The sequence below is a fragment of the Trachymyrmex cornetzi genome, unplaced genomic scaffold (assembly GCF_001594075.2).
Source record: "Trachymyrmex cornetzi isolate Tcor2-1 unplaced genomic scaffold, Tcor1.1 scaffold99, whole genome shotgun sequence".
In the NCBI taxonomy this organism is placed as follows: Eukaryota; Metazoa; Arthropoda; class Insecta; order Hymenoptera; family Formicidae; genus Trachymyrmex; species Trachymyrmex cornetzi.
In genome coordinates this window covers 2,994,291-3,017,590 of record NW_017300343.1, presented here as the reverse complement: position 1 = coordinate 3,017,590, position 23,300 = coordinate 2,994,291, and the positions used below count along the sequence as shown (strand labels likewise).

The 23,300-nt window shown below is 39.4% G+C and overlaps 2 protein-coding genes across 2 annotated transcripts in view; one reads left to right on the top strand and one right to left on the bottom strand.

Moving 5' to 3' along the window:
* The first annotated feature begins 2,163 nt into the window (after positions 1 to 2,163).
* On the top strand, positions 2,164 to 12,025 carry rdgA (retinal degeneration A). Its single transcript, XM_018521467.1, has 11 exons — positions 2,164 to 3,572; positions 5,461 to 5,623; positions 5,726 to 6,402; positions 6,523 to 6,917; positions 7,374 to 7,756; positions 8,104 to 8,419; positions 8,514 to 8,703; positions 8,781 to 9,101; positions 9,500 to 9,772; positions 10,112 to 10,275; positions 10,626 to 12,025. Exons 1-11 carry the CDS (start codon positions 2,566 to 2,568, stop codon positions 10,673 to 10,675), a joined length of 3,939 nt encoding a protein of 1,312 aa, XP_018376969.1. The 5' UTR covers positions 2,164 to 2,565; the 3' UTR covers positions 10,676 to 12,025.
* A 3,460-nt stretch (positions 12,026 to 15,485) lies between these two features.
* The window catches only part of btv (dynein cytoplasmic heavy chain beethoven), a 21,716-nt gene continuing 13,901 nt past the window's right edge, over positions 15,486 to 23,300 (bottom strand). The window contains exons 31-46 of the mRNA XM_018521731.1: positions 22,635 to 23,074; positions 22,417 to 22,551; positions 22,041 to 22,270; positions 21,704 to 21,913; positions 21,256 to 21,544; positions 20,482 to 20,991; positions 20,136 to 20,392; positions 19,847 to 20,047; positions 19,549 to 19,780; positions 19,266 to 19,419; positions 17,850 to 18,066; positions 17,247 to 17,680; positions 16,862 to 17,164; positions 16,498 to 16,748; positions 16,092 to 16,386; positions 15,486 to 15,872 (exon numbers count right to left, since the gene is read on the bottom strand). Coding sequence (XP_018377233.1) covers positions 15,586 to 15,872; positions 16,092 to 16,386; positions 16,498 to 16,748; positions 16,862 to 17,164; positions 17,247 to 17,680; positions 17,850 to 18,066; positions 19,266 to 19,419; positions 19,549 to 19,780; positions 19,847 to 20,047; positions 20,136 to 20,392; positions 20,482 to 20,991; positions 21,256 to 21,544; positions 21,704 to 21,913; positions 22,041 to 22,270; positions 22,417 to 22,551; positions 22,635 to 23,074 — 4,445 coding nt within the window. The 3' untranslated portion in view covers positions 15,486 to 15,585. The remainder of the gene's footprint in view (positions 15,873 to 16,091; positions 16,387 to 16,497; positions 16,749 to 16,861; positions 17,165 to 17,246; positions 17,681 to 17,849; positions 18,067 to 19,265; positions 19,420 to 19,548; positions 19,781 to 19,846; positions 20,048 to 20,135; positions 20,393 to 20,481; positions 20,992 to 21,255; positions 21,545 to 21,703; positions 21,914 to 22,040; positions 22,271 to 22,416; positions 22,552 to 22,634; positions 23,075 to 23,300) is intronic.

Below are 23,300 nucleotides of genomic sequence, written 5' to 3'. Positions count from 1 at the left end.
TTGCAACTCAGCGTGAATTCACCGTGAATATGAGAATTTGATGCAACGGTGATTTTTGGACTGATATTTGCAAACGTCGGAGAGAAAGAGAAGCGTTCGATAGAGTGGATGTAAATTTTACTTTATGACGTTTACTTTATGATAGTTTATTTTATATGAAAGCTATACGAGATGAAAATGATATTCGGGTTTTTTTTTAGATCAAAAGAAAAGAAAGAGAGAAAGAAAGAAGATACAGAGACAGAGAGAGAGAGGGGGGAGAGAGAGAGAGAGAAATTCAAACTACATCTACAAATCCCATTAAATCTGTATTTTCGACTGAACAAACAAAACGTTAGGAAACATGATATTCGAATATCTCAAATATCTGAATAATACAAACGCCATTAACACTGCTCGATGACTGTCGGTCTCGTTTAAAATCTCTCTCTCTCTCTCTCTCTCTCTCCTCTCTCTCGCTCTCTTATTTTTTACCGTATGAACCCCGATTCCTGACCAATACGCTTGATATTATTGCGCGCATGGTCGTGACACCTCTCTGAGAGGTAATCCGTTGCGAAGGGCGCATGAGCGGAGCAGGACGAGGGGGTGTACGGGGCAGGATGAGGGGGTGCACACGTACAACCGCCCGCGTTCTCTCTCACCCCTTTCGACATCGGTCATCGACGAGCCCTGGCTTGCGTTAGTCCGACCGGCAATCTCGCCGCGCCGCGTCGTGTCGCGTCGCCGTCGCTATCGTCTCGTTTAAGATCGTATTATCACTGTACGTTTTTCTCGCGGGTCGCAAAAGAACGCGACCCGCGTGGAGAGAGGACACCGTCCAAAATGCGCGGGTTTCGAAAAGAACCGCGAGCGAAGGACGAAAATTTTCGAGTGACAGGACCGCGTTGAATTCATCCCTTTTGCGCGACGACGCAACGCGTTTGGCTCGTGGACGGTGCGTAGGTGTTTCTTACCCGAAAGATATTGCGTTTGAGAGAGAAAGGGGAAGACGAGGAAGAGATAGGAAGAAAGAAAGAGAAAGACGAATCTTGAGGGTGGCGAGAGAGTGGAGCGGTGCGCGAGTTTCCGTGGAATGTGCTCTATCATTGATCGAGTTTATGGATCGATCGACGACGTGGCGAAGGTCGTTCGAAAGAACGAGTCTCGTTGGTGAATATTCGCCGTTTGTCTCTTGGCATCGAACGATCGTCCGTTCCCAAGAAATTTTGACCTTCGTTACCATTGACATTCGACAGATTGTCGATATGTTCAACGATGAACGCTCGTCGACGATGAGCGCGAAATCTTGAAGACCTTCAAGTCGACTGGAACATATCTCGCGACGGTGACAATGAGGATCAATCGATCTCCGGTCTCATCGGAATCATCTCGATTTTGCCTCGTGTCGCGACAGTAGTGCATACGACCTCGACGACCCCGATTATCAAGCGTCACTGTGAAAATAAATTCCGGTGTTGGAAAACTCGATCGATGATGCTAGTCACTCAAAAGGAGAGAACCGCGCTGTGAGGGGCGGTAGTGAGGAAAGAAAAAGGGAGACAGAAAGGTAAAGACAGAAACAGTGAGACAAAGGAGAGGAGGAGAGAGGGGGAGAGAGAGAGAGAGATGAGAGAGAGAGAGAGAGAGAGAGAGAGAGAGAGAGAGAGAGAGAGAGGGTGATTGAGTGCGAGGGTAGATGCGAGGGTGGACAAACGGAGAAGACAAAGCAGATGACGGATGAAAATTTGCCCACTTCGATTAATTACCGAATCAAGTTTGTCGGAATTGTATTCTCGCTGAATATAACGAGATAGTTTTCATGGAATTCACGTATCGCTGATGATTGTCACATTTGACATATTTCGGGTCGAATACGTAAAACTTTGCTGCAGTGCTGGGGGATAATTGAAAGCTTTGTTCCCATATAATTTCAAATTGTAGTGCCGAAAGCATCGAGAAAATATTTGGAGCGTCAATTGGCAACGAAACAAAATCGACAATGACCATATGTTTCTGTAAAACTGAAGTCGCTTCCAAGTAAACAGCTCTTTATACGAAAAATTGTGTCTGACATTGAGAAACAGCTGTAATTTCTATCCCAGCTCCTATTTCTTCTTCCCGATATCGAATCTTCTTCCCGAACGTTCCTCTGGTCTCTTGATAAATTAATTGCTTTTTCTTTTCCATTGTGATTAGTCGATTAACGCTGATTACTCGAACGATTTTTGAGGACTTTCGAACAAAGGATTTCGGTGTAACTCTGGCCGGCGAAAGTACTTAGAATGGGCTGCAAATCGGCAGCTAAGTTCAACCTGGAAGAAGAGACGGTCGCGTCGTCGTCGTCCTCGTCGTCGTCGTCATCATCATTGTTCTGTTCGACTTGTAAGCAAGCGATCCAGTCACCGTTTAAGCGGAAGACAATCCAAGAACACGACGGCATATCCAATCTCGGGGACGAAGAAGAGAGTGAGGAAAGCAACGCGGCCGTTTGTGTCTTATCCAGAAGGTCGTTCTTATTAAGAGAGAGCAGCGGAACGTCCGTTATTGCGGACGACAGCGTCGCCAGGTAGCTATTAAGCGACGATGCAGAAACTGCGCTCGACCTTCAAAAGGTCGCGCACTCCTACGGGAGCAGAAATGAAGTCCCAATCTAGCCTCGAGGTGCCTAAGCAGATCAGGTCGGCCTCCTTTGACGAGATACAGTTACAGACACAGCGACAGGACGACCGTACCTCCTCATCGTCCTCCACGTGTTCTCCGGCGAGATCGCAAGAATCGATGCGCGGTAGGAGAGGCTCTTCGACTTTAAAAGTACCTCAGCTGACCGGTCAACGTTCCAAGAGCTTAGACGCGTACTCCGCGAGTTCCGCTTCGTCCCCGAGTCAACTTCCAGCAGGTGGGATCGAGCGACCGGAAACTCCAACTATTCAAGTCTCCGGATGTTACCACTGTGCCTGCGTCGAGGAGTATCGGAATCTCTGGCTGGCCGAGGACATCTCCAGAGAAGAGGTTGACGCCGGGGAGGTCCGTGAGGCTGATAGCTCGGATCTGTCCGAGAATGAATCGGAGGATGAGAACAAGAGGGAGGGCAGCCCGGAGATCCTGGTCACCCTGACATCCGATGACTCGTGTGAGTCGCAATACGTCCCATCCGAGATAACCAAAGATACACCTACCGAGCCGGACTCCGAGGTCAGACCAGAGTTCCCGGAGAGGCAGCGCAGGCTGTCCAGGCAGGAGGCCTTGACCACCTTCCCCCTGGAGCACTTTTCCGCTGTCGTGTCAACCTCAACTGCGTCAGAAGCGGACGATGACGACGATGACGAAGAGAATGAGGCCCTCGAGCCGTGCAGGTCCAAGTTCGTCGTACGTGACATTTTTCTGACGGTGCCGGAGCTGAAGCGAGATCGTGCCGCTTCCGTGGATTCGTGTTTCAATAACAATAAGAACGGCGGCGTAGTCGACGCGGACTCGTTGGCAGTGCCGCAACAGAGCATTAGGTCGAAGAGCGTCGACATCGTGCTGCCGACGGACGCGAGAACGAGATACACGGCGCTGCTACCTGGGAAAGAGTCACGACCTCCGATAGGGTGGGTACGTCTGATTGGATGGAGCCGTGACCCCCGGAATGTTCTAAGCACGACGCTATCCAAGATTGTATTAATGAGCATGTTTTTATGTTACACGTCTTATTTTGTTGCGCGATTGTAGCACTTAAACTTTAGTTATTTATCGACAAATATGAGATGCATAAACAGTCTTTTGACGCAAATAATATCGCAGCTGTTTTCATTTATTTTTCCTTTTCTTATTTTGACAATTTTTTAGTTAAATTTAAGCTAATGTGCATGAAATAAACTGTATAAAATGATTTTGTTTGCATTTTTGTATCGATTGTGTGATGAAGTTATGTATCTTGAGTATAATTAGAAGGCTGGGTTGTTCCACCTCTCTCTCTCTCTCTCTTTCTCTCTCTCTCTTTCGATAAATTTCAATTTATTCACTCTTTTACTCTTGCTCTCGTTCTCTCTCTTTCTCTCTTTCGCTCTCTCTTTTGTCCATTAGATAAATTACCATATAGTTTATCTAAAGAGGGAGCAACCGGCTCTTAATCTTGCTGTTAGAGATGATGGTGGAAGCATAGGCCTGCATTCAGAACGCGCTTTTATCGATAAATACGAGCTTTTATGTATGAAAATCTATAGCATATATATTATGTGAATTATATACGCGCGAATATCGTAAAAGCACATTCTTAATATAGGTCATAGAATTTTCTGGGATAAAAGTGGGCACTAACGTTGGCATATTAAATTCTTTTTCTTAAAAATGAAAATTTATAGTTCATATATTAACATTGATTCGTATTATTAGAACGCTAATTAAATAAACGGAATTGAAATAATTCATAATTAAATCACGGTGTTAATTTTATGAATTAAAACCACACAAGATATTTTATATTTCTACCATCTTCTCTGTTAATTCTTAATTTGTTATATCTGTTCACATTTTTAACTTTTTATATTCTATATATATATACATAATTAGTTAGATTAAAATATTCAGTTTAAAACGAAAATTTAAATATTTTTATTTAAATATGATATATAAGTGACATTATGAACAGAATTCTATCCTAAATTCTGACACAATTATAAATCATCTAAAGTGGTTTTAAAAAAATAAGTAGGAAAAGGCTTTTCTATGTGCTATCGTGCTACTATTTTCGTCTCTTGCCTCTATTTACGATTCTACTTAAAAGGCCTATACATCGCTACTTCTCTCATGAATTATTATTTAGGACATTTCCATAAATTAGAAAGATAACACTTATCTCCGAAAAATTATGTTTATGTATTAAAAGAGTAATCTATTATCGCAAGGAATTAAATATTTGGAAACTATTGATCAAAAGCTATACCTACATGCGAGCTATACATTGCACCTTTCGTGCGGTATGGTTATTACTGTTATTTATTAATTATTACGCAAATCAAAGATGTCGTACATTAAAAAAGCTCGCTAGTAGGCTACTGTAGTCGTTAAATTTTTATATTCTATTTTTGGATGCACGTTTCATCAGGCAGGAAGGTAGACTGGTAGACTTTAAATTATTCATATAGCTTAAATCTTTGAGGACATCATTACCATTTCAAAGATACGACATGATTTCGTTCTCGCGCTATCGGACCCTCATGAAAAAAGCACGAGCAAGGGCAGTTTGAATTATATATACAATGATATACGTGTTCTGTTTCTTTTGCGTCCTATCTATTTCTATGCGATACGGATAAAGTTCATATTTAAATACGAAATTACAAAAATACACCTTATTATATAAATAAATAGTAGAAAGTAGTGCGTGAAAATTATTTTTTTGTGATCATTTTTTAACTTAGCGCAGTAGAACATATACATTGTTAATGCAAATTAAGTCGAAAAAAGTTTGGTGAGCGCTTCATGTAATGATTCTAGAGGAAGAGAGGATAGTGGAGAAGATAGTAGAGACGGGGGTAGTTCGAGTGGTCATCGTGAACCTCGGTCGACTCCAGATTGGGGTCCAAATGCGTTTAATGGGGAACATCTTTGGGTACCAACCGCTACATCCGGTGATTTCTGTTATGTCAATGACTGTTCTGTAAGTCGCAAAAATAAAACGGATGATGCTTAAGAATGACAGATGCATTCGAGATTTTGATTAATCGGATCGACATCGTCCTTTGTTCTTTTTACCATTTAGAAACATGGACCCCGGTTGAAGTGTCCAGCTTGTCGTGTAGTGGCTCACGCCTGCTGCGTCGGAGGTTTAGAGTTCGCTTGCAAGCCGAGCTTTCGTGATGTAGGCGTACGTCAGTACCGCGAGCAAACGACAACCCATCATCACTGGGTCCATCGACGATCGCAGAAGGGCAAGTGTGCCAACTGCGGCAAGTCCTTCCAATCGAAGCTCAGCTTCAGCTCCAGGGAAATCGTGGCGGTGAGCTGCAGCTGGTGCAAGGCCGCTTATCACAATAAGGAGTCGTGCTTTAACGTACAGAAAATAGGCGAGAACTGCGAATTGGGCACTCACGCGTCGATCGTAGTGCCGCCGTCATGGATTGTGAAACTTCCTCGTAAGGGTAGTTTCAAGAGTAGCTTGAGAAGATCCCCCAGAAGAAAAAAATCTGGTGATGGCTCTTACCGCCGGAAAAACAAAGAAAAAGAGAAGGAACAGAAAGAGAAAGAGAAAGAAAAAGAAAAGGATCAGGGAGAGTTGTGGATCGTTAAGCCTATACCCACGGCCACAGTAAAGCCGGTGTTGGTTTTCATAAATCCGAAATCCGGTGGTAATCAAGGAGCGAAATTGCTACAAAAGTTTCAATGGTTACTCAATCCAAGACAGGTTTTCGATTTGACGCAGGGTGGTCCAAAAATGGGGTGAGTAAATCTGCTAAATAAAAATAGATATGAACAACTGACAAGGATGACATATAATGTAAAGAGAAAGAAAAAGATTGAATCAGTCAAGTAAACAAAAATATATTGATCATCTTGCAGATTGGAACTCTTCAAGAAGGTTCCAAATTTGCGCGTGTTGGCTTGTGGCGGCGACGGTACGGTTGGTTGGGTCCTGTCGATTCTGGATCAAATCGGCGTTTATCCAGCGCCAGCGGTTGGGGTACTTCCTCTGGGTACCGGAAATGATCTAGCGAGAGCATTGGGATGGGGAGGTGGTTACAAAGACGAGCCGATCGGCAAGATCTTGACGAGCATAGGTGACAGTGAGACCACCCTGTTGGACAGATGGCAACTGAAGGTCGAGAGGAATCCCGACTCTAAAAACGACGACGATGGCGGTAAAGGCAAGGAAAATCTACCGCTCAACGTTGTTAACAATTACTTTTCCCTCGGTGTAGACGCTCACATTGCTCTCGAGTTTCACGAAGCACGAGGTGAGACCTGATTTTAAATTTTTACTCGCATTAACAAAGGAACCGTCAGAATCTCATCAAGTTTGATGGCTTCAGATATTCTGTAGAACATAAAAAAATATTAGACCTGTATATTTTTATTTTGCTTATCTCAACGTTCAGGAGTAGAAATAATCCATCAAAAATAAGGGATGTTTTGCTTCCCTAATTCAAAATCGATGAAAGAAAATTCCGACGATTCCTTTGTAAGTTACATCGACGACATCACAGATGTTGTGATTCTAGAATTTAATTCGAGAATGTGAAATCGATTATGTGACCGATCAAGATTTCGTTCTGTGAACTCAAAATATATTGATCTCAAGAATTTCTTCTTTTTTTTTTTAATTAAATAATACTTCTTTATATCTGATATAAAATGTATTGTATTTAAAAGAGGATTTTATTTGATAAATCTCCGCTACGATTCGTTTATAGAGGCTCACCCGGAGAAGTTTAACTCCAGAATGAGGAACAAATTGTTCTACGGACAAATGGGCTGCAAGGACTTGTTGCTCACAAAATGGAAAGATCTCTCGGATTTCGTGACGTTGGAATGCGACGGTCAGGACATGACACCGAAATTGAGAGAGCACCGGGTTCATGCGATACTGTTCTTGAATATCGCTTCTTACGGCGGTGGGACGCATCCGTGGAGTGCGGGAAGTGGCACTAGAGAACCCGCCATGGACGATGGCTTGATCGAGGTAGTCGGCTTAACCACTTATCAGCTACCTCTTCTACAAGCACGTGGACACGGTACATGCATAGTACAATGCAGCACGGCCAAATTGGTCACTACAAAAACTATACCAATGCAGGCAAGCGTAATTTTTGTATCGTACTTCAACAGCCATTGTTTTGATAACAATTTGCATATAGATACCTAGAATTATCTTATTTCGTATTTTTTAAATATCTTTGATCACGTAAATTATTTTCTTTAGCTAATATGGATCTAAGTTGCCTTCTTTTTTCATTTTCATGAAATATTCTAATAAGCTGATTTTAATCGGTGAATATTATTCATACATTTTTGCGAATAAAGAGAAATTTTTTTAGTATGATAAGAATAAAACCTATTCTAGTAATTTTACCCGATAAGTATTCATGTCACATTCCCTATATAATCTAATTTAACTATATAATACTTTATAAAATGTTACAGGTCGACGGAGAGGCTTGTCGCCTGTTACCATCCATCATAACTTTAAGTATGTTAAATAAGGCTACGATGTTAGCGAAAAGGAGGAATACGGGAAAGCCACATCAACACACAGCAAGATTAGACAGGCTAAAGCTGCCCGTGATGAGGATAAAGATGTCAGATTATGAGGCATATCATCATAACAAGGAGATGTTGAAGGATGTGGCAGAGTCGTGGTTCGCAGAACCGCTCGATCTTGACGCTGCGACCGATTTAGAAAGCCTAAGGAAACTCTTAACGAAAGATTATAATATGGATTCGTGCTGTTTCCTTGACTGTGAGTATCGTCTCTCGCGCGAATTATTTGCAAATTCGCGCAGGATCTTCTGTTCTAAAAAATTCGCAAAATACGTGTAGTTTCTATTTTTTAGCGTGCACCGCGGAAAGATTCTTCAGGATCGATCGCGGCCAGGAGCAGTTGCATTACGTAACCGATGTCGCCGTGGACACTGTATACATACTCGATGAAGACGCTGTGCAGCAGCAATCCGGCGGCCAAGCGGGACCAAGTCAGATCGTCGTGAACCAGGAAGTCAAAACCGCGCAAATTCCCTTACCGAGGTACGTGGAGTATTTTCATACGGATCTAGCATTACATTTTTTTTTCTTCAAAACGCATGATATGATATACGATATAGCGACGAACATCTAAAGGAGATGCCAGCCGTAACAGAGAAGGCAAATCGACCGAACGAAGATACACGAGGGCAGGAACATCTCTCCGTCACCGGGAAGATCAAACTTTCCAGACAACCAGAGAGCGTTTCCGAAGGTCAGAATGGTGTCAGGCCGAAGAATCCGGCAAATCGAAACTCCTTGGATGCGCCGCCGAGCGAGAACAAAAATGGCGAGTCAAACTCTCATATAAGACGCGAATCCCTGAAGCAAAACTCTCATGTCGCAATCACTCGTACCGAACAGTCGCAGCATCAGGCTGACCGATCTCTCGCTTTTATCAGGTAAGGTTCTTAGAATCTTGAGTGTTACTCCGGGCATGCCATTAATTATCCGAATGATCGAGAGCCAAGAAGGGTGTTCTATGCGACGTTAGATAGAAGACAGGAAACTTCGAATGAAGACCACTGGTGGCTTTCAAAGCGGGTAGACCTTTATTCCACATGAGTGCCTTTTAGACGGTGTAAAAGGTATCGCGACTTGATGATATATTATGGATTATTCTAAAGAAAACTCAACACGAGCGTTACGTAAACTTTCATTCGACCGTACACTTCAATTATCTTTGCTCGGATAATTTATTCGGATAATAATTATTCATTGTCCGCGGATATTGCAAAAGTAACTTGCGTGCCGAAAGGAGGGGGCTGCCCTAATTTGGATTTCTTATTTCTATTTGCAGCCCTCGCGACAGACTCTTTGGCCTGAACTCGGGAGTTCACGGATTCAATACTGAATTACTAGAAAAGAACTGCGATGAAATATTGAGAGCAGCGAAGATTGGCGATCTGCCGACCTTGAAGCAGCTTCATCAAAAAGGGTACTCGCTTCTGTCGATCGATGAAACTGGTCAAACGGCGCTGCATCTGGCATCGAGGCACGGACACAAAGACATTGTCAGATATCTTATTGCCTGCGCCCCACCGACAATTTTAAACATAATCGATAATGACAAGTAAGTTATCAACACTGAGAAAAATGACCGTTCAAAAAGTAACAAACAGATATTTCCGATTGATTTTGATCGGATTTATAAGACTATCCGATCAAATTTGAGGACTATCCGATCAAAATCAATCAGAAATATCTGTTTGTTACTTTTTGAACGGATAAAGCCCGGAAATTTTTCTCAGTGAACGAATCAAATAAAGATCATCATAAAATTAAAAATTTAATCTAAGGTTATATTAACCGTCAAATTTTTTTCTATTTTTCTCGTCAATTTTTATTCGTTTCGCTCCATTTTCCGTTCACCTTGATTCCGAAAGTGAGAAGTAATTTATTTCTGTTTCAGAGGGCAAACTGCGTTGCATAAAGCTGCCCAGAACAAACGTCGTTCCATTTGCTGTATGCTCGTAGCCGGCGGCGCCTCTTTGATGATAAAGGACCGACACGGAAACACGCCGCATCAACTCGCGTTGATAGCAGAGGATCACGATCTAGCTGCGTATTTGCAAAGTAAGTAGTAAAAAAGTTCACAAAAGCATCCTTTGTCCAATCGTGAGACTAAATTTTCTTGTTTCGTCAAAAAATATATAAAAGAAATATTTTATAATTTCAAGACAGTGTCATCAACAAAATTTCGTCTCTTTAGAACGTTAAACATATAACTCTAAGGCCCAGTTCCACAACTGACGGTTAACTCTTAACCGAGGTTCAACTTATTCATTATCTCTTTTTAATTCTAGAATTGAAAAAAAAATGAGAAATAAGTTGAACCTCGGTTAAGAGTTAATCATGAGTTGTGAAACTGGGCCTAAGTAATTTATAACTATCCATATACGAACTGTAACGATATATGTCACTAGGTCAAGAACACTTTCAATTGGCGACAGACGAGATGGAGAGCGATCTCTGACCTCCAGTGTTGATCGCCACGGCCTGAACCGCCCTGAACGATTGTGACGTAAGAGCCGCTATTATTGGCGTTCTGGCAACGTCTTTTGCGGCATTTTTTCCGGCGTAACGTAACGTAAATCGCCACGTGATAATCTGATATTCCTCGTCTGTCTACTTGACGTTGACGATTACGTGTTTGCCAAATACTGACGTATTTTTCTTGTCGATACTTCGAAATTTATTCTCTAAGACACAATTATCACACATACACAGATACACACATACATGCGCATACGTATATACGTACATAGTTGTTTCCAATCGATAATAAGTCCTTATTTTTCTCACTCGTAAACTTGCCCGAGGTTTGTAGCTCTACTTATATTCGTATACTCGGCAAGTGGACCATTATCGGTCAGGGAGCATCTAAAATTGCTCCTAAGACGAGCAAATTTATTTTTCGTACGACATTTGACGTCTCTCTGATCCAAAGTGAGACAGTCAGTTTTGTATATCTATACTTATATATAAATACATCTATTGTCTCAGTCTCATGCAAAAACAAGTAAACAAAATGGTCCAGCCATCACATTTGCGCGATTAAAGGATTGCTTGTAGAGTTCGGTTCAGTGAAACGAAACGTTAAATCTGTGCCAACCGACTGTATGAAGGAACACTAACAACAATGCCAAACAAATATTGACTGTCTCATGTTGGAATATGTGCAAAAGTATATATATAGGTACATATATATATATATACGAAATGTTCATAGTCTTCACTCGAAATGAGTGCTACAAGCGAATCGATAATCTGTTAGTTTTAATCCAGGGAAAATAGAGGATAATCTTAATGAGAACAGTGAAAACGAAGCTACATTCTATAAATACCAAAATGTAAAAAGGGATCAACGTACGAACACCAATTAGTAGTTAGATGCAGTCTATCAACATTATTGTACTATTACTATTACTATAATACTGTTATTACAATTATTTTTCTGTCGGATTGATATAAGATCTATGTATAATATATACGTGTAGAATTTTTGAGGCGCTCATCGCTTGGATTTGCGCGTATTTTAAAGAAAGAGTGCCACTCACAAGTCAATACGATCATGCACGCAACGATTTCTTTCTTTCGCGCGTCTTAATTGAGCCCATTTACTTATCGATACTTCTGTGATCCTCTAGAAACTCAGTTTATATTCTATTATTTGAATGTGTGTAGAGATTTAATTCGTACGGCGGCGAGTAAATCCTATTGCCTGTATCTCTTTTTTTATTCGTATACTAATGCTCAATAGTTCGTATACATTTCGTTGCAAAATGATAGAGAAATTAATAGGAAGCAAGGAATGTATCGAATACGGAATAACTGAATTGCTTGTTGATTTTAAACGATATATGAAGAAAAATATGTAAAGAAAATTATAATTGTTGTAAAATTGTTTTTAGCCTCTTTTAATTTTCAATTTAATTCGAATTATTCCTTACCTCAAAATAGAAAATATATATCGTATCAAGACTATTGAGTGTTGGTATTGCACAAGTCGTGCACTCTCTTAAATCTTGTATACACGGTTTTGTAGTCGCCAGATTTCATTGCGACGAGAAAAAACCGTCACGTTGACTTAAATAAAATTTGAGTACCTATATTTTTTTTTTGGGCGAACAGGAAAGAATTGCCGCTGTTTTCTGACTGTTAAGTTAAGTTTCATGCGAGAATATAGACAACTTACGAAGCTTTGTGTTCGTCCACAACATAAGACAAAGAATTATTATAACAACAGAGAGAGAGAGGGGAGGGGGTTTATTTTAGACTTCGTTAGGTCGCGATATGTAACAGTGTGAATTACGAATGCTGGTCTTTCATCGATTTTCTGTAAAGAAAAATCGACTGCGCGATGTACGTCCTTGCTTATCTTTACCGCTCTTTTGGAGTATTTAAGAAGAAATGCCTTTCGCGATCCGTACCTGTTGTATCATCGTACCGATAAAAAGAGAATTTAAAGCGAGAGAGAATACTGCAAGGATCATTGTAGGATCGTTGTAGGATCATTATAGGGCGTGTAAGAGTATACTACGCGTATGTTATCGGGTATATATTAAGCGTGTACCGTACGTTAGTTAGATGCCCGATAACGTAACATTGGAGCCGGTACGATCGCACGAAGTTCAATTCTCGATGTCGAAGTGTTGAGAGAAAAAAAATATATTTTACAAAAAAAAATTGTGTTTGATTATTGCCGCGAATGAGCGTTAGGATCGTTTTCTCGCGACAATCCCAAATTTTCTTACTTGACCATCGATCGTACCGATTTCAATAGTATTCGGATAGTATTAGGCATGAGATTAAAAAAAAAAAGAACATAAAAGGAAATAATTGGGATTTCCCGGATATAGTGACGCCTTTATATAGCGGCGGTGAGAGCGCTGGCTCAGCTTGCAAATTTCGATTTAAGTTTTTAGAGCAATAAATTGACGACAATCACGATATTTCGGTATAAGCCAGCGCTCGGGCCGCGACTGTTAATTCTCTCCCGTCCGTTCCTTCTCCTTGTTCCATTCCCTGTCGAAATTCGAGGTTGTCTCGTTTGTTGTCGTGTGAACAACGAGACTCCGTGTGCACGAACTGCTCCATTTCATTAATAGACGCGAGAACACGTACAATGCGTTTAGTGTTTATTACGATGTTTATTTACTAGCAACTAACATGTTAGTCTTTCAATATGCTCGAAAAAATTAGTAATTAAATAAATATAATTCTATAAATTATTTCCTTTTTTTAGATAATTAGCAGCTAAAAATATAATTTATAGTTATATTTTTTATAATTTTTAAATCTTATTTTACACATGATGGATGTGCACACAAACGACTTCGAAAATCACAATCTCTTAAAATGTTAATTAAAATTAATTAAAATATTATATTATATATAAAAACATATATATAAATATTTGCTTCTTCTCTTTTTCTTCTTCTGTCTGCATCTCTATATATATCTTTCTATTTCACTTTTTACAATTTTCCCAAAGATTCTCTGATCTTGATAATAATTCCAAAACTTCTTAAATAACATTTGAATTTTGATATTAAAGCTATTTACTTACGAAAACAATTCTTTCGTCGATGTGTGCATATTCAAGTTAACGTGATTTTCCAATTTACGCGCGATAAAATATTATAATTACGTAGAGCAAAAAAAACACATTCGTGTACGCGGAGTCTAAATCCTTAAAAAAATTCCACTCCCTTTCTTCCCAAAAAATTTACAAATAGATAATTTATAATCGATATCGTAATAGAATCTTGTTATTCCGTGTTCGTATTTTAAAGTTCGTTGTACTTGATTGTACTGGACGACAGAGCGTCTCGAGAATGAGCCTTACTTCTATTAAATTTCTCTTTTCTATCGCTCGTAGGAAATAAGTTTCAATTAGATGTATAAGACACAGATACATTCAGTAAGTAAATTTCTTTCAGCCCAAAATCATTTCTTGCATGAGAATAACAATGGATGGATATTTCTATTTCGAGTTTCATCTCAAATTAACAAATCACGGTACTTCGAAACTCTCGGTACGAAAAAACTACAATGTCGTCCAGTCGTATTAAAAATGTTACGAAAATATTAAATAGTATATAGATTCGAATTACGGTTATATTCTACGGAATTTCTTAACTATTCTAGAGATTACTCATCGAAAGAGATTCTGTCCATTTGCCTGTTAGTTCTTCCATCGAACGTGTATCTTCAGACATTTTTGAGAGAAACAGTTTTGGTTGCCAATATATTTTCAGCTCGTAACGATACAATGATAGCTTTTATTTTCTACAAGAATATGAATATAGGAACTGAATTGTACGGATGTTTTCTGTAAACATCGATACATTTCTCAGTACGAGACTTGCGCGTATTACGCGGCGCGGAGAACGTCGTGTGCTCATTATATAAATTTCTAACAATAAGTCTCGTGGGCTTGGATGGACCAACCAATGACCATTTTATTTTATTAAAATGAAACGATATTGCTGTATTATCCGTAATTTTAAATCTACTAAACGAAACGACTCGCGCTACCGGATTGTTCTTGAGACGTCCTCCGAGAACAGCGGAACGTAAGGAAAGAACGACTTCAAAACCGGTAGAAAAATTCGCGAAAACTTACCTCCCAACAAATTCCCGACATATCTCTATGTATTTTTAATAATAATAAGCGTATTGTTCAATTCACAGTGTGCTAACATGTAGTGTGTTTATATATCATATATACTACTTCCCTTTTCCCCTCGTTCCTTCATTCGATCAAACAAAATTATGCACGCAAAGTTGATTCATCAGTTTATTAAATTTATATTTGACAAATAAATATATTTGGTGGACAACTTTAAAATACCTTAGGGCTACAAATTAGAAACCTAAGTTTCTTATCAAGATTAAATAAACATAAATAATACCTTTATTTAAATAAATAAATACAAGTGAATCTTTTAGTAACTAGTATTTGAACAGTTAGGAGGAAATATTTGCTTTTGTTATAGTAATTTGGTTAAACGTCTACACTTTAGAGCCATTTGCATATCATTCCGTACCTTCATCTTCGTTAGTTTAACTACGGATAATTACAAACATTATTTACCTACGAAGTTGATTTAAATTATATTTAACAAGTAAGTATATTTAACGAGTAAATAAATAAAAGTTTAAGACACTTTAGGACTATATAGATTAGGAACCTATGTTTCTTATCAAAATTAAATGTGTGAATACAAATCCATATTTTTTACTAACTAATATTTAACAATAATAATTAATATTGTTGTGTTTACTTTTGTTATAGATCTGATTTAACGTCTAATGCTTGCAAATGTATCATATATCTTCATCTTTATCAGTTTAATCGGGGACAAGTACGAAAGCTACTTATCTCAGATACAGGATGACGCCACGGCGTAACCATGCATCGCATTCCTCTCGCGGACACGTGATCGGTAATGAACAAATTAAAGCCTCCCGTTGGACACTTGTATAAACCGGTATGTTCAAATAATCTTGTCGATACGTATCTTCAAAAGCGTGAAGATTACCATCGCCGGATTTATCGTCCGAGTATTCCTCCGGCATAAATGCTACTTGGCATGTCGGGGCAACCGCGACCGCTGCCGAATTTACATCCAGATCCTTTAAGACACCTTCCTCGATCGAGGCTCCTGTAAGCAAAACGTGTTTTTCTTTTTTATTTAAAGATACTCTGGACTTTTTGATATTATCCAAAAATTTTCAAAAATTCTTAAACGTGTGATTCTCGTTAATTAATTACGTCGACGTGAATCGCAGATTAAGTTCCAGCTCCTCTCGTAACAAATGAAAACTTAATACTATGAATACTAGATAAAACTCTGTCGAGTCTGACAATCAATCAAGCTTACCTGATATGAGCAAACCTTCGAGCTGGAGCGATACCTTCCACTCTTTGTTCGTACGATTCTCGGTCCAATTGGCGCGAACATGAAGAGTTTCCAATGGATGACCGAGCTCTCGTGCGGTGTGTTGCTTCAGGGCGGTCAGAAGAGCCCGTGGTCGGGACAGCTGGGACAAATCGACTCGACTGGGTATGTTCATCGCCGAGGATTTTAGTGCTTCATAGTTGGATAAAAGCGCCTTCGCAAATTGAATGGCGTTTTTCGGACCCGTTCGCCATTCCGCAAACCAGTGCTTTGGAGTCTTCAATTATAAATCATTATCTTCATTATTATGAAAAAATATATATAATTATAATTATCGTTATACTAAAATAACTATAAAAAAGTGAAAATTTCAAAATCAAAATCTGACCTCGTTATCTTCAAAAGATGACGCATCCATATCCGTTTGTACGATATGCAATAACTTCTTCGTAAGATCGATCTCGTCGATGAAAAAGTCCTGTAAAGGATTTTCTTTCCGTTCGCTTATGGCACCTGTGTCACATGTGAATGTCAAGGAACATTGCCGATCCATAACTACCTTTAGATCGTGTTGAACTTTTGATTTCTCTAATTTATTGCTATTTCCTTCACTGTTGTTGAACGGCTTCATCAAGATACCTTGAAAATAATTTAAGCATATTTGAAAACTTGAACCGCTCAACATAAGAAGAGAACACTAATCGAATCTAGATGTACTATTTAGTTCTAATTTATCTGAGCTTTAAAGATACCTTTAAGATATGTTAGAGCTTTTTCCGCAGCAGCCCTTTCCCATGCTCTATGAGCATTAGCAGGGAGTCCGAAGTACTCTTTCGGTGAATCGACGTCATCCATATTCTCCAGTAACTTTACCGGATCGCCCATCGTCGTGTCGGTCACTTTCAACACATCTCCCAGCTTCCGGCGTCCCTCGAAAATGTCTCTGGACCATATGTTACGTATCATCGAGCGCAATGCCCTTGCGTCATAGTCATCCTGAAGCCGTCCGCCGTAAACCGCAACGTCGAGCAAACCTCTGCCAATTTGCCAGTCCCCTTTACATACCAATATATTTTCTGTACATAACGTCATATAAGATGTCAAAATTACTCTTATATATATTTATGTCTCACATACCTTGTTGAGATCGTTTTTCTTTCGCCACATTCTTCACTACTAACTCGTAGGCAGCTTCGAGATCCGACTCGTTCCACTCGTATGGTCTGATCCAGCCTTGAGGAACGAAGTTTCGTCGTTCTTGAAGCGTCGCATGTAACCAGGCGAGCACTAATGTAGTGGCCGCGACATCATCACCATTACGTTGCGACTGTCGCAACTGCTGAAGCGATTTTCTCATGTTCCTCTTCACGCCTTCGGGCGGTTCGTACGCCAGTTTCAGACAAAGCCCCGCTAAACCCGGATAGAATCCGGAACACTCCTCCGTAGTCAGCCAGATCCTCGTGGAGGAATTTTTGTTTGTGGTACACATCGACGAGCGAAGCATGCTTTCTAGTCGCGGTAGCCAATTTAGAGCGAGCTGCAAGTTGCTTAGCAAGACCCAACCACCGTTTCTACGAAGTAATGATAATTGATGTGTATTTATTTCACAAAATCGCATATTTCCAATTATAAAAAATTTTGCATTTATAAAAGTGGCAAGATGAAGCATTTTTTAAATTTCTTTACTCGTAATATTACGTATGTTGCATCACAATGCTTTTGGAAATTATGAGATTCTACCTGCATGCGGTTTCCAATGCCAATTCGGCTTGAGTGACATGTCCTTGACCTAGAGAAACCTCGGTAAATCCAGCGGAGGTATATTTCTCAGCTAGTACCTTGAGTTCGGGACCAGGATCAGTCCCCGGCGATAAAAGTAATAACACAGGATATGATCCCGCCTTCTCCTGGACGATCGTACTCAATGACCATAGCGGCGGTGCCAAATCTTTCACACCTTTCGTATGTAAATTTGAAAGTTAAATCGGCTTGAAGGAATCACGTAAAAAATAATAATTTGTTAAATACAATATTTTGAATGAAATCCCAAAATAAACTTATTAATTGTTTAAAACATACGTTAACATTTATTCCTGAAGTAAAAGTAATAAAAGATTCTGTTTATATGTAACATTTGACTTATTCGTTTTACTTGAAAACGTTTGTATCTCTTTGAGTATATAAATTAAAAAATTGTAAGAGCACAAGAATATTTAAATATTCGAATATACACGAAATTTAAAATAATTTCATCGCATTTTATCTGCCCAAGTAACATAATCTGAATATGTTCGCTACGACAGCAAAAATGTAGCAAGTATAACGTTCTGCCAGCCTTAATTTTAGCTAATTAGTAGTTAAAGCTATTTTAATTGTATTAATTAAGCTGCGTATTATCACTATGACAGCTAATCAAAAAGTCAAAATGCAGCCACATCTATTTTGGATGCACTGGTAGCTGTACAGTCGTTGTGAGTTGTGACAGCTATTGGAAAAGCCAAAATGCAGCCACAGCTATCTTGAATGCGCCGATAGCTGTACAGAGACTATGATAGATAATAGAAAAGCCAAAATGCAACCACAGCTATTTTGATGTAGGAAGTGTACGTGCACCGTGAGTCTTGCCACGCATGCGCACGGGTAAAAGCTAAAATATAGCCAAAGTAGCTTTAGTATACTTATATATGTATTATAAATTGTAATACGTTGTAATGATTAATTATTCTTTAAATTTGATCTAATATTAGTAAGACGGAGGTTCCGAGTTGTTATAGATTTAAGTTTAAAGCAAAAATTATTTTTTAATTCTATTTTCAAAATTTTTACATAATTTAAAAATAACTTTAATAAAATATTAATTACATGTAAAGAATATTCTCCGTTTAATTATTTTATCTTTTATAATTAATTTATCTTGATTATAAAGTGTCACACTGCTGTATAATATGTGGCTACTTTTTTATAACAAAATACTTATACAATCAAAATGATTATGACATCATTTTCAAAACCTAAAAATGTTATCCTATTTTTGCTGCTATAACGTGATCGAAACATTATAATGACGTTGTGATAATAGACAAAAATGCTGCGGTTTAAGCAGTAACGTTATCGCAGACGTTTTAAAACTTCATGTGCTATTTGGGTAATACTTGCCTAATTGTTTTGCAGCCAATTTGGAAAGAGCGGTGTGCAAATAATCAGGTCGCAAAGCCTTCACGACCAAAACTTTTTGAAAAGCACTGAGTCCGTTATCCGCGTAAATATCAGAAATATTGTTCAGCCAAGAAGATTTCATTCTAGCGGCTACCTTTAAAAAAAATAATATCGACATCCAAATTTCAAATCTATTAAGAATTCGAATTATTCATGGAAAGTACTGAAGTCACTTTAATAAAGCTTTTGACTGTTTACTAAAGACGTCGTATTGAGGACGTACATTGGGCAGAGAAGAACCTAAGGCTTGTATAGCTTCACGTCGTTCATCCGGTATCCATTCGGGTAATTCAAAGTCAGAATTATCGGCGTTGGCGATCGTGCCGCTGTCGAACAAAAGATTCCTCTCGACATCTGACACTGGATTTAATGATAACGCCATATGCAACGCTAGAGGAAGCCTGTGCTTCCTGTAGATCGCCTTCGCGCAATGATGGAACGTCAGAGTTATCAACCTGACACAACAGACAGCATGATGATTTTATGTCATGTCACAATTTAATTGATCATATTATACATACCGTTTCTCGATTAGACCTCGCGATTCTTTCTTTTCTCCGTCTCCATTCGTATAAGAAATATCATCTTGCACCGCTTTCAAGCAGATATCGGTGTAGGCTTCTGTGGAGATAACGTATAAAGAGCTGAGAAATGTCAATCCTTTGATAGTCTCATAAACATTAGAGGCAAACTGCGCAAACTTTTCATGATTTTTGGCACGCCTAAAAAAAAGGGAACGAAAAAACAACATTATCTTCAAATGTTAATACAGGGATTAACATTAATATAAAAATAATATTCTGACGATACCTTGAAACTTCGTTCAAACTTTGTCTACTTTCCTCGAGCGCGATCGCTATCTCTTTCGCCTTGGCTTGCGTTGCTTCCAATGAAGACAAAAGACCTCCTTGTTCTTGGGATTCTTGTAAGAGATCTTGGCCTCTAGCTGTAGCTAATTGGCTCAATACATCCAGCCTAGCCGCGTCTCGTTCTCCGGATAATTTTTCTTCTCTCTCCAAGGCTTCTCTTCTTTGCGCCTCGAGCTCTGGCGTTTCGTTCAATAAAAGCTGATGAAACAATCGTTCAAATACGTAAAAAAAATCGAATAAAGATATCAGAAATAATCACACATATTTTTATTTATTTTTTTCCTTACCTTCTCTACAAATCTTTCTGCTAAGCTTTTTGTACCAGCACCGAGCGTGATCTCGCACAACACAGCATCAGCTTCCTTCGGGATATCTTCTAATCGATCTTTCCTAGTGGCCAGGAATAATTGAAAGCCTTCCTGAGCCGACAGAATACGATCGCCCAGTCTAAGCGGTCCCCGACGAAGCAAAGGCAAAAGTATCGATGGAAATTGAACCACTTCCTCGACCAAGAGAGGTTTCCCGAAACGCACAGCGAGCTCCAAAGCCGTCAAAAATTTAGAATTTTCAGGCTGAGTTATTTCAAGTCGTGTGCCAAAATTGCGTTTGATCCAGATGACTGCTACTCCCGAAGGATCGAGGAAAATAGGTACTAGAGGTCCTTTCAGAACACGAGAGGCTGCGACCAAGCTACTCGTATCTGCTGGTAAACCCTGTGCCCTCCATAATAATCTCTCGCGTTCGGTTACCAATAACTTAGTCGCTGATTTCTTCCAATTGTCATCTCTCTCAGGATCCTGTACAACCCAAACGTAGTAAGTCATTAACTCTTTAAGGATCCATTATTATTATTATGATCAATTATTAAAAATAAATATTTAGGTCTATTCTGATATTTAAAAAATTAAGTTAAAGTTAAAATATTAAAACATAAGATTATTCAAACTTTTTGTATTCAAAATATATTAGTTAATGTGTAAATTTTAGAATAAAGTTAATTGTCCCAAAATATAAGGTCGCATTTTTTTCACATTAGCAAATCTAAAAGGAAGACTGATTACCTGATATACAAGTAGAGCTGCTGCATTAGCTGCCTCAACGTCCAGTCGTTCTTTTCTGGCTGTCAGCTCTTGGAATTGTGTTTGCCAATCACGATGTTCGGTATCGAGTTTCCGTAACAGAGCACGCGCTGTTGATAGACTGGCCTCGGCAGATTCAGTTCGCAACTGCAATTCAGCTGCACCCCTCGTGTGCTCGGCAAGCTCTTTCTGAAGCTGCGCCACACGGCTCTCCACCGTATTTAATCCCGTTTCCAATTTTCCCAACTGTGCCTCAGCCGCCGCTAATCGACTTAAGTCACAAAATAATTAAGAAACCGAGTAATATAAAGCAATTAGATCTAAAAAGTAAATAGTACAAATTCGAAATTAGATAGAAAAATGAAAAAAAATTGATGACACAGATAAAATGGAAAATACGGAAGCCAAAAAAGCAATTTAAAAGACATACTCTGCTAATTGACGTTGTTCTCGTTCTAGAGGAGCAACTTGTTCCAATATTTGACCGTATTGAAGATTCGCGAGTACCCAAGCGGCTAATGGAGCTGCCGCCACCGATGCTCTCTTTGCAGTTTTCTCTTCGAAACTGTCCGGACGTTCCTTTATCAGTTTGGAAACAGCTTCTAAACTCGCAGGCGTACTACGTCTTGCGTCCCAATTTCTACGCGTTAAATCGCGAAGAAAAGTGAAAAAGCAAGAATTTAGTTTGTCATAAAGTTAAGCAAATAGTTAAATAGAATAAAAAGTAATTAATATGAATTAACTAGATTGAGCCAATAATTGCTTACCTAATTTCGTCCTTGACACCTCGCTTGGCGAGGAATGTCTTCATGCTGTTCCAAGATGTATCCTTTATGCCCATCAGCCGAAGAACACCTTCGAGCACATCCCTCACCGGCGCTGGCGGTGCTCTCAACGAACGAACTTCAGCCAATGCATCGGCACTTATACCAGCCACTGCCTGAGCAGCTTGTGCTACTAGAGGCTCAACCTTTCCTAATTCACTTTCTATGTCCGCCTACGCAAACAATAAGATCAATATATGCATGTTGCTACTTTTGTACATGCATTGTATTGACGCAGATACGTTGCGCGATCTTTGTAACTTTTATACTTCAGTTCTTCGTATTGATAACGATAGATAACAAGGAAAAATGATATTACCTTACGCCGTGCGAGTTCGGCACTCTCGCGTTCTGTATTAGCTTTCAAACTTGTCATTTCTCCCCTTTGAGTGGTCGCACCTCTCATTGTGGCAGTGATTTGTTCAAGAGCTGCATTGGCCCTCCCCTTTTCCACCTTTAAACAAAATATTTATGTAATTGCAGTGCTGTAAAATAGAATAAAAAAATTTACAATTAAGTAGTAATGTTATTGCAAACCTCTAGTTCTTGGCGCTGTCTGGACACTTCGTCCTCCAGCTTAGCCACCTGATCGCCGGCTTCTCTTAGCTTACTGATACCGGCTTCAAGAGATCGTAGTTTCTCTTCGACCTCCTTGCTCCACGTGTCGCGAAGATATCTCCAGGTGTGCACTAGAGCGAGGAATCGTGCCGGAGCTCTTTGATAACGAGGCGCTTGAAGATGAGCTCCGATTATGACTTTCGCGCAGTTTGATAACTCCTCGAGTTCGTCCAATTGCAAAGTACCCTCCTGAATTGCTAATTTGATCAACGAACTTTCTCGGGACCACCACTCATCAGGACCACCAGGTCCAGATCCAAGCAGCGCGCAATGTCGTAAGAGGCCGAGACGTAGCAATGAAGACGATTCGATCTCTTCTGAATCTAAGATCACCGCTATTCGGAGGTATTTACGCAAGCCTGCGAAATCAATCACAGGCCTTATATACATATGATAAGACAAAAAATAACAAAAAAACAGGGGTTAAAAATAACGCTTTTACTTGTAATTCTTTTACGATTTTTTACTTTTTTTGCTAATGGAAAATCTCTTGTCGGATTGTGTTTTAAGATTGAAAATTTAATCGGTGCGTGGATTGTAGAACTAGTCACACATATATATGTGTGTGTGTGTGTGTGTGTGTGT

Coding starts and splice junctions, on each gene's coding strand:
- rdgA (XM_018521467.1), top strand. CDS start 2,566: ATGCAGAAACTGCGCTCGACCTTCAAAAGGTCGCGCACTCCTACGGGA. Junction 6,403..6,522: donor CAGGGTGGTCCAAAAATGGG/GTGAGTAAATCT, acceptor ATCATCTTGCAG/ATTGGAACTCTTCAAGAAGG. Junction 6,918..7,373: donor CGAGTTTCACGAAGCACGAG/GTGAGACCTGAT, acceptor ATTCGTTTATAG/AGGCTCACCCGGAGAAGTTT.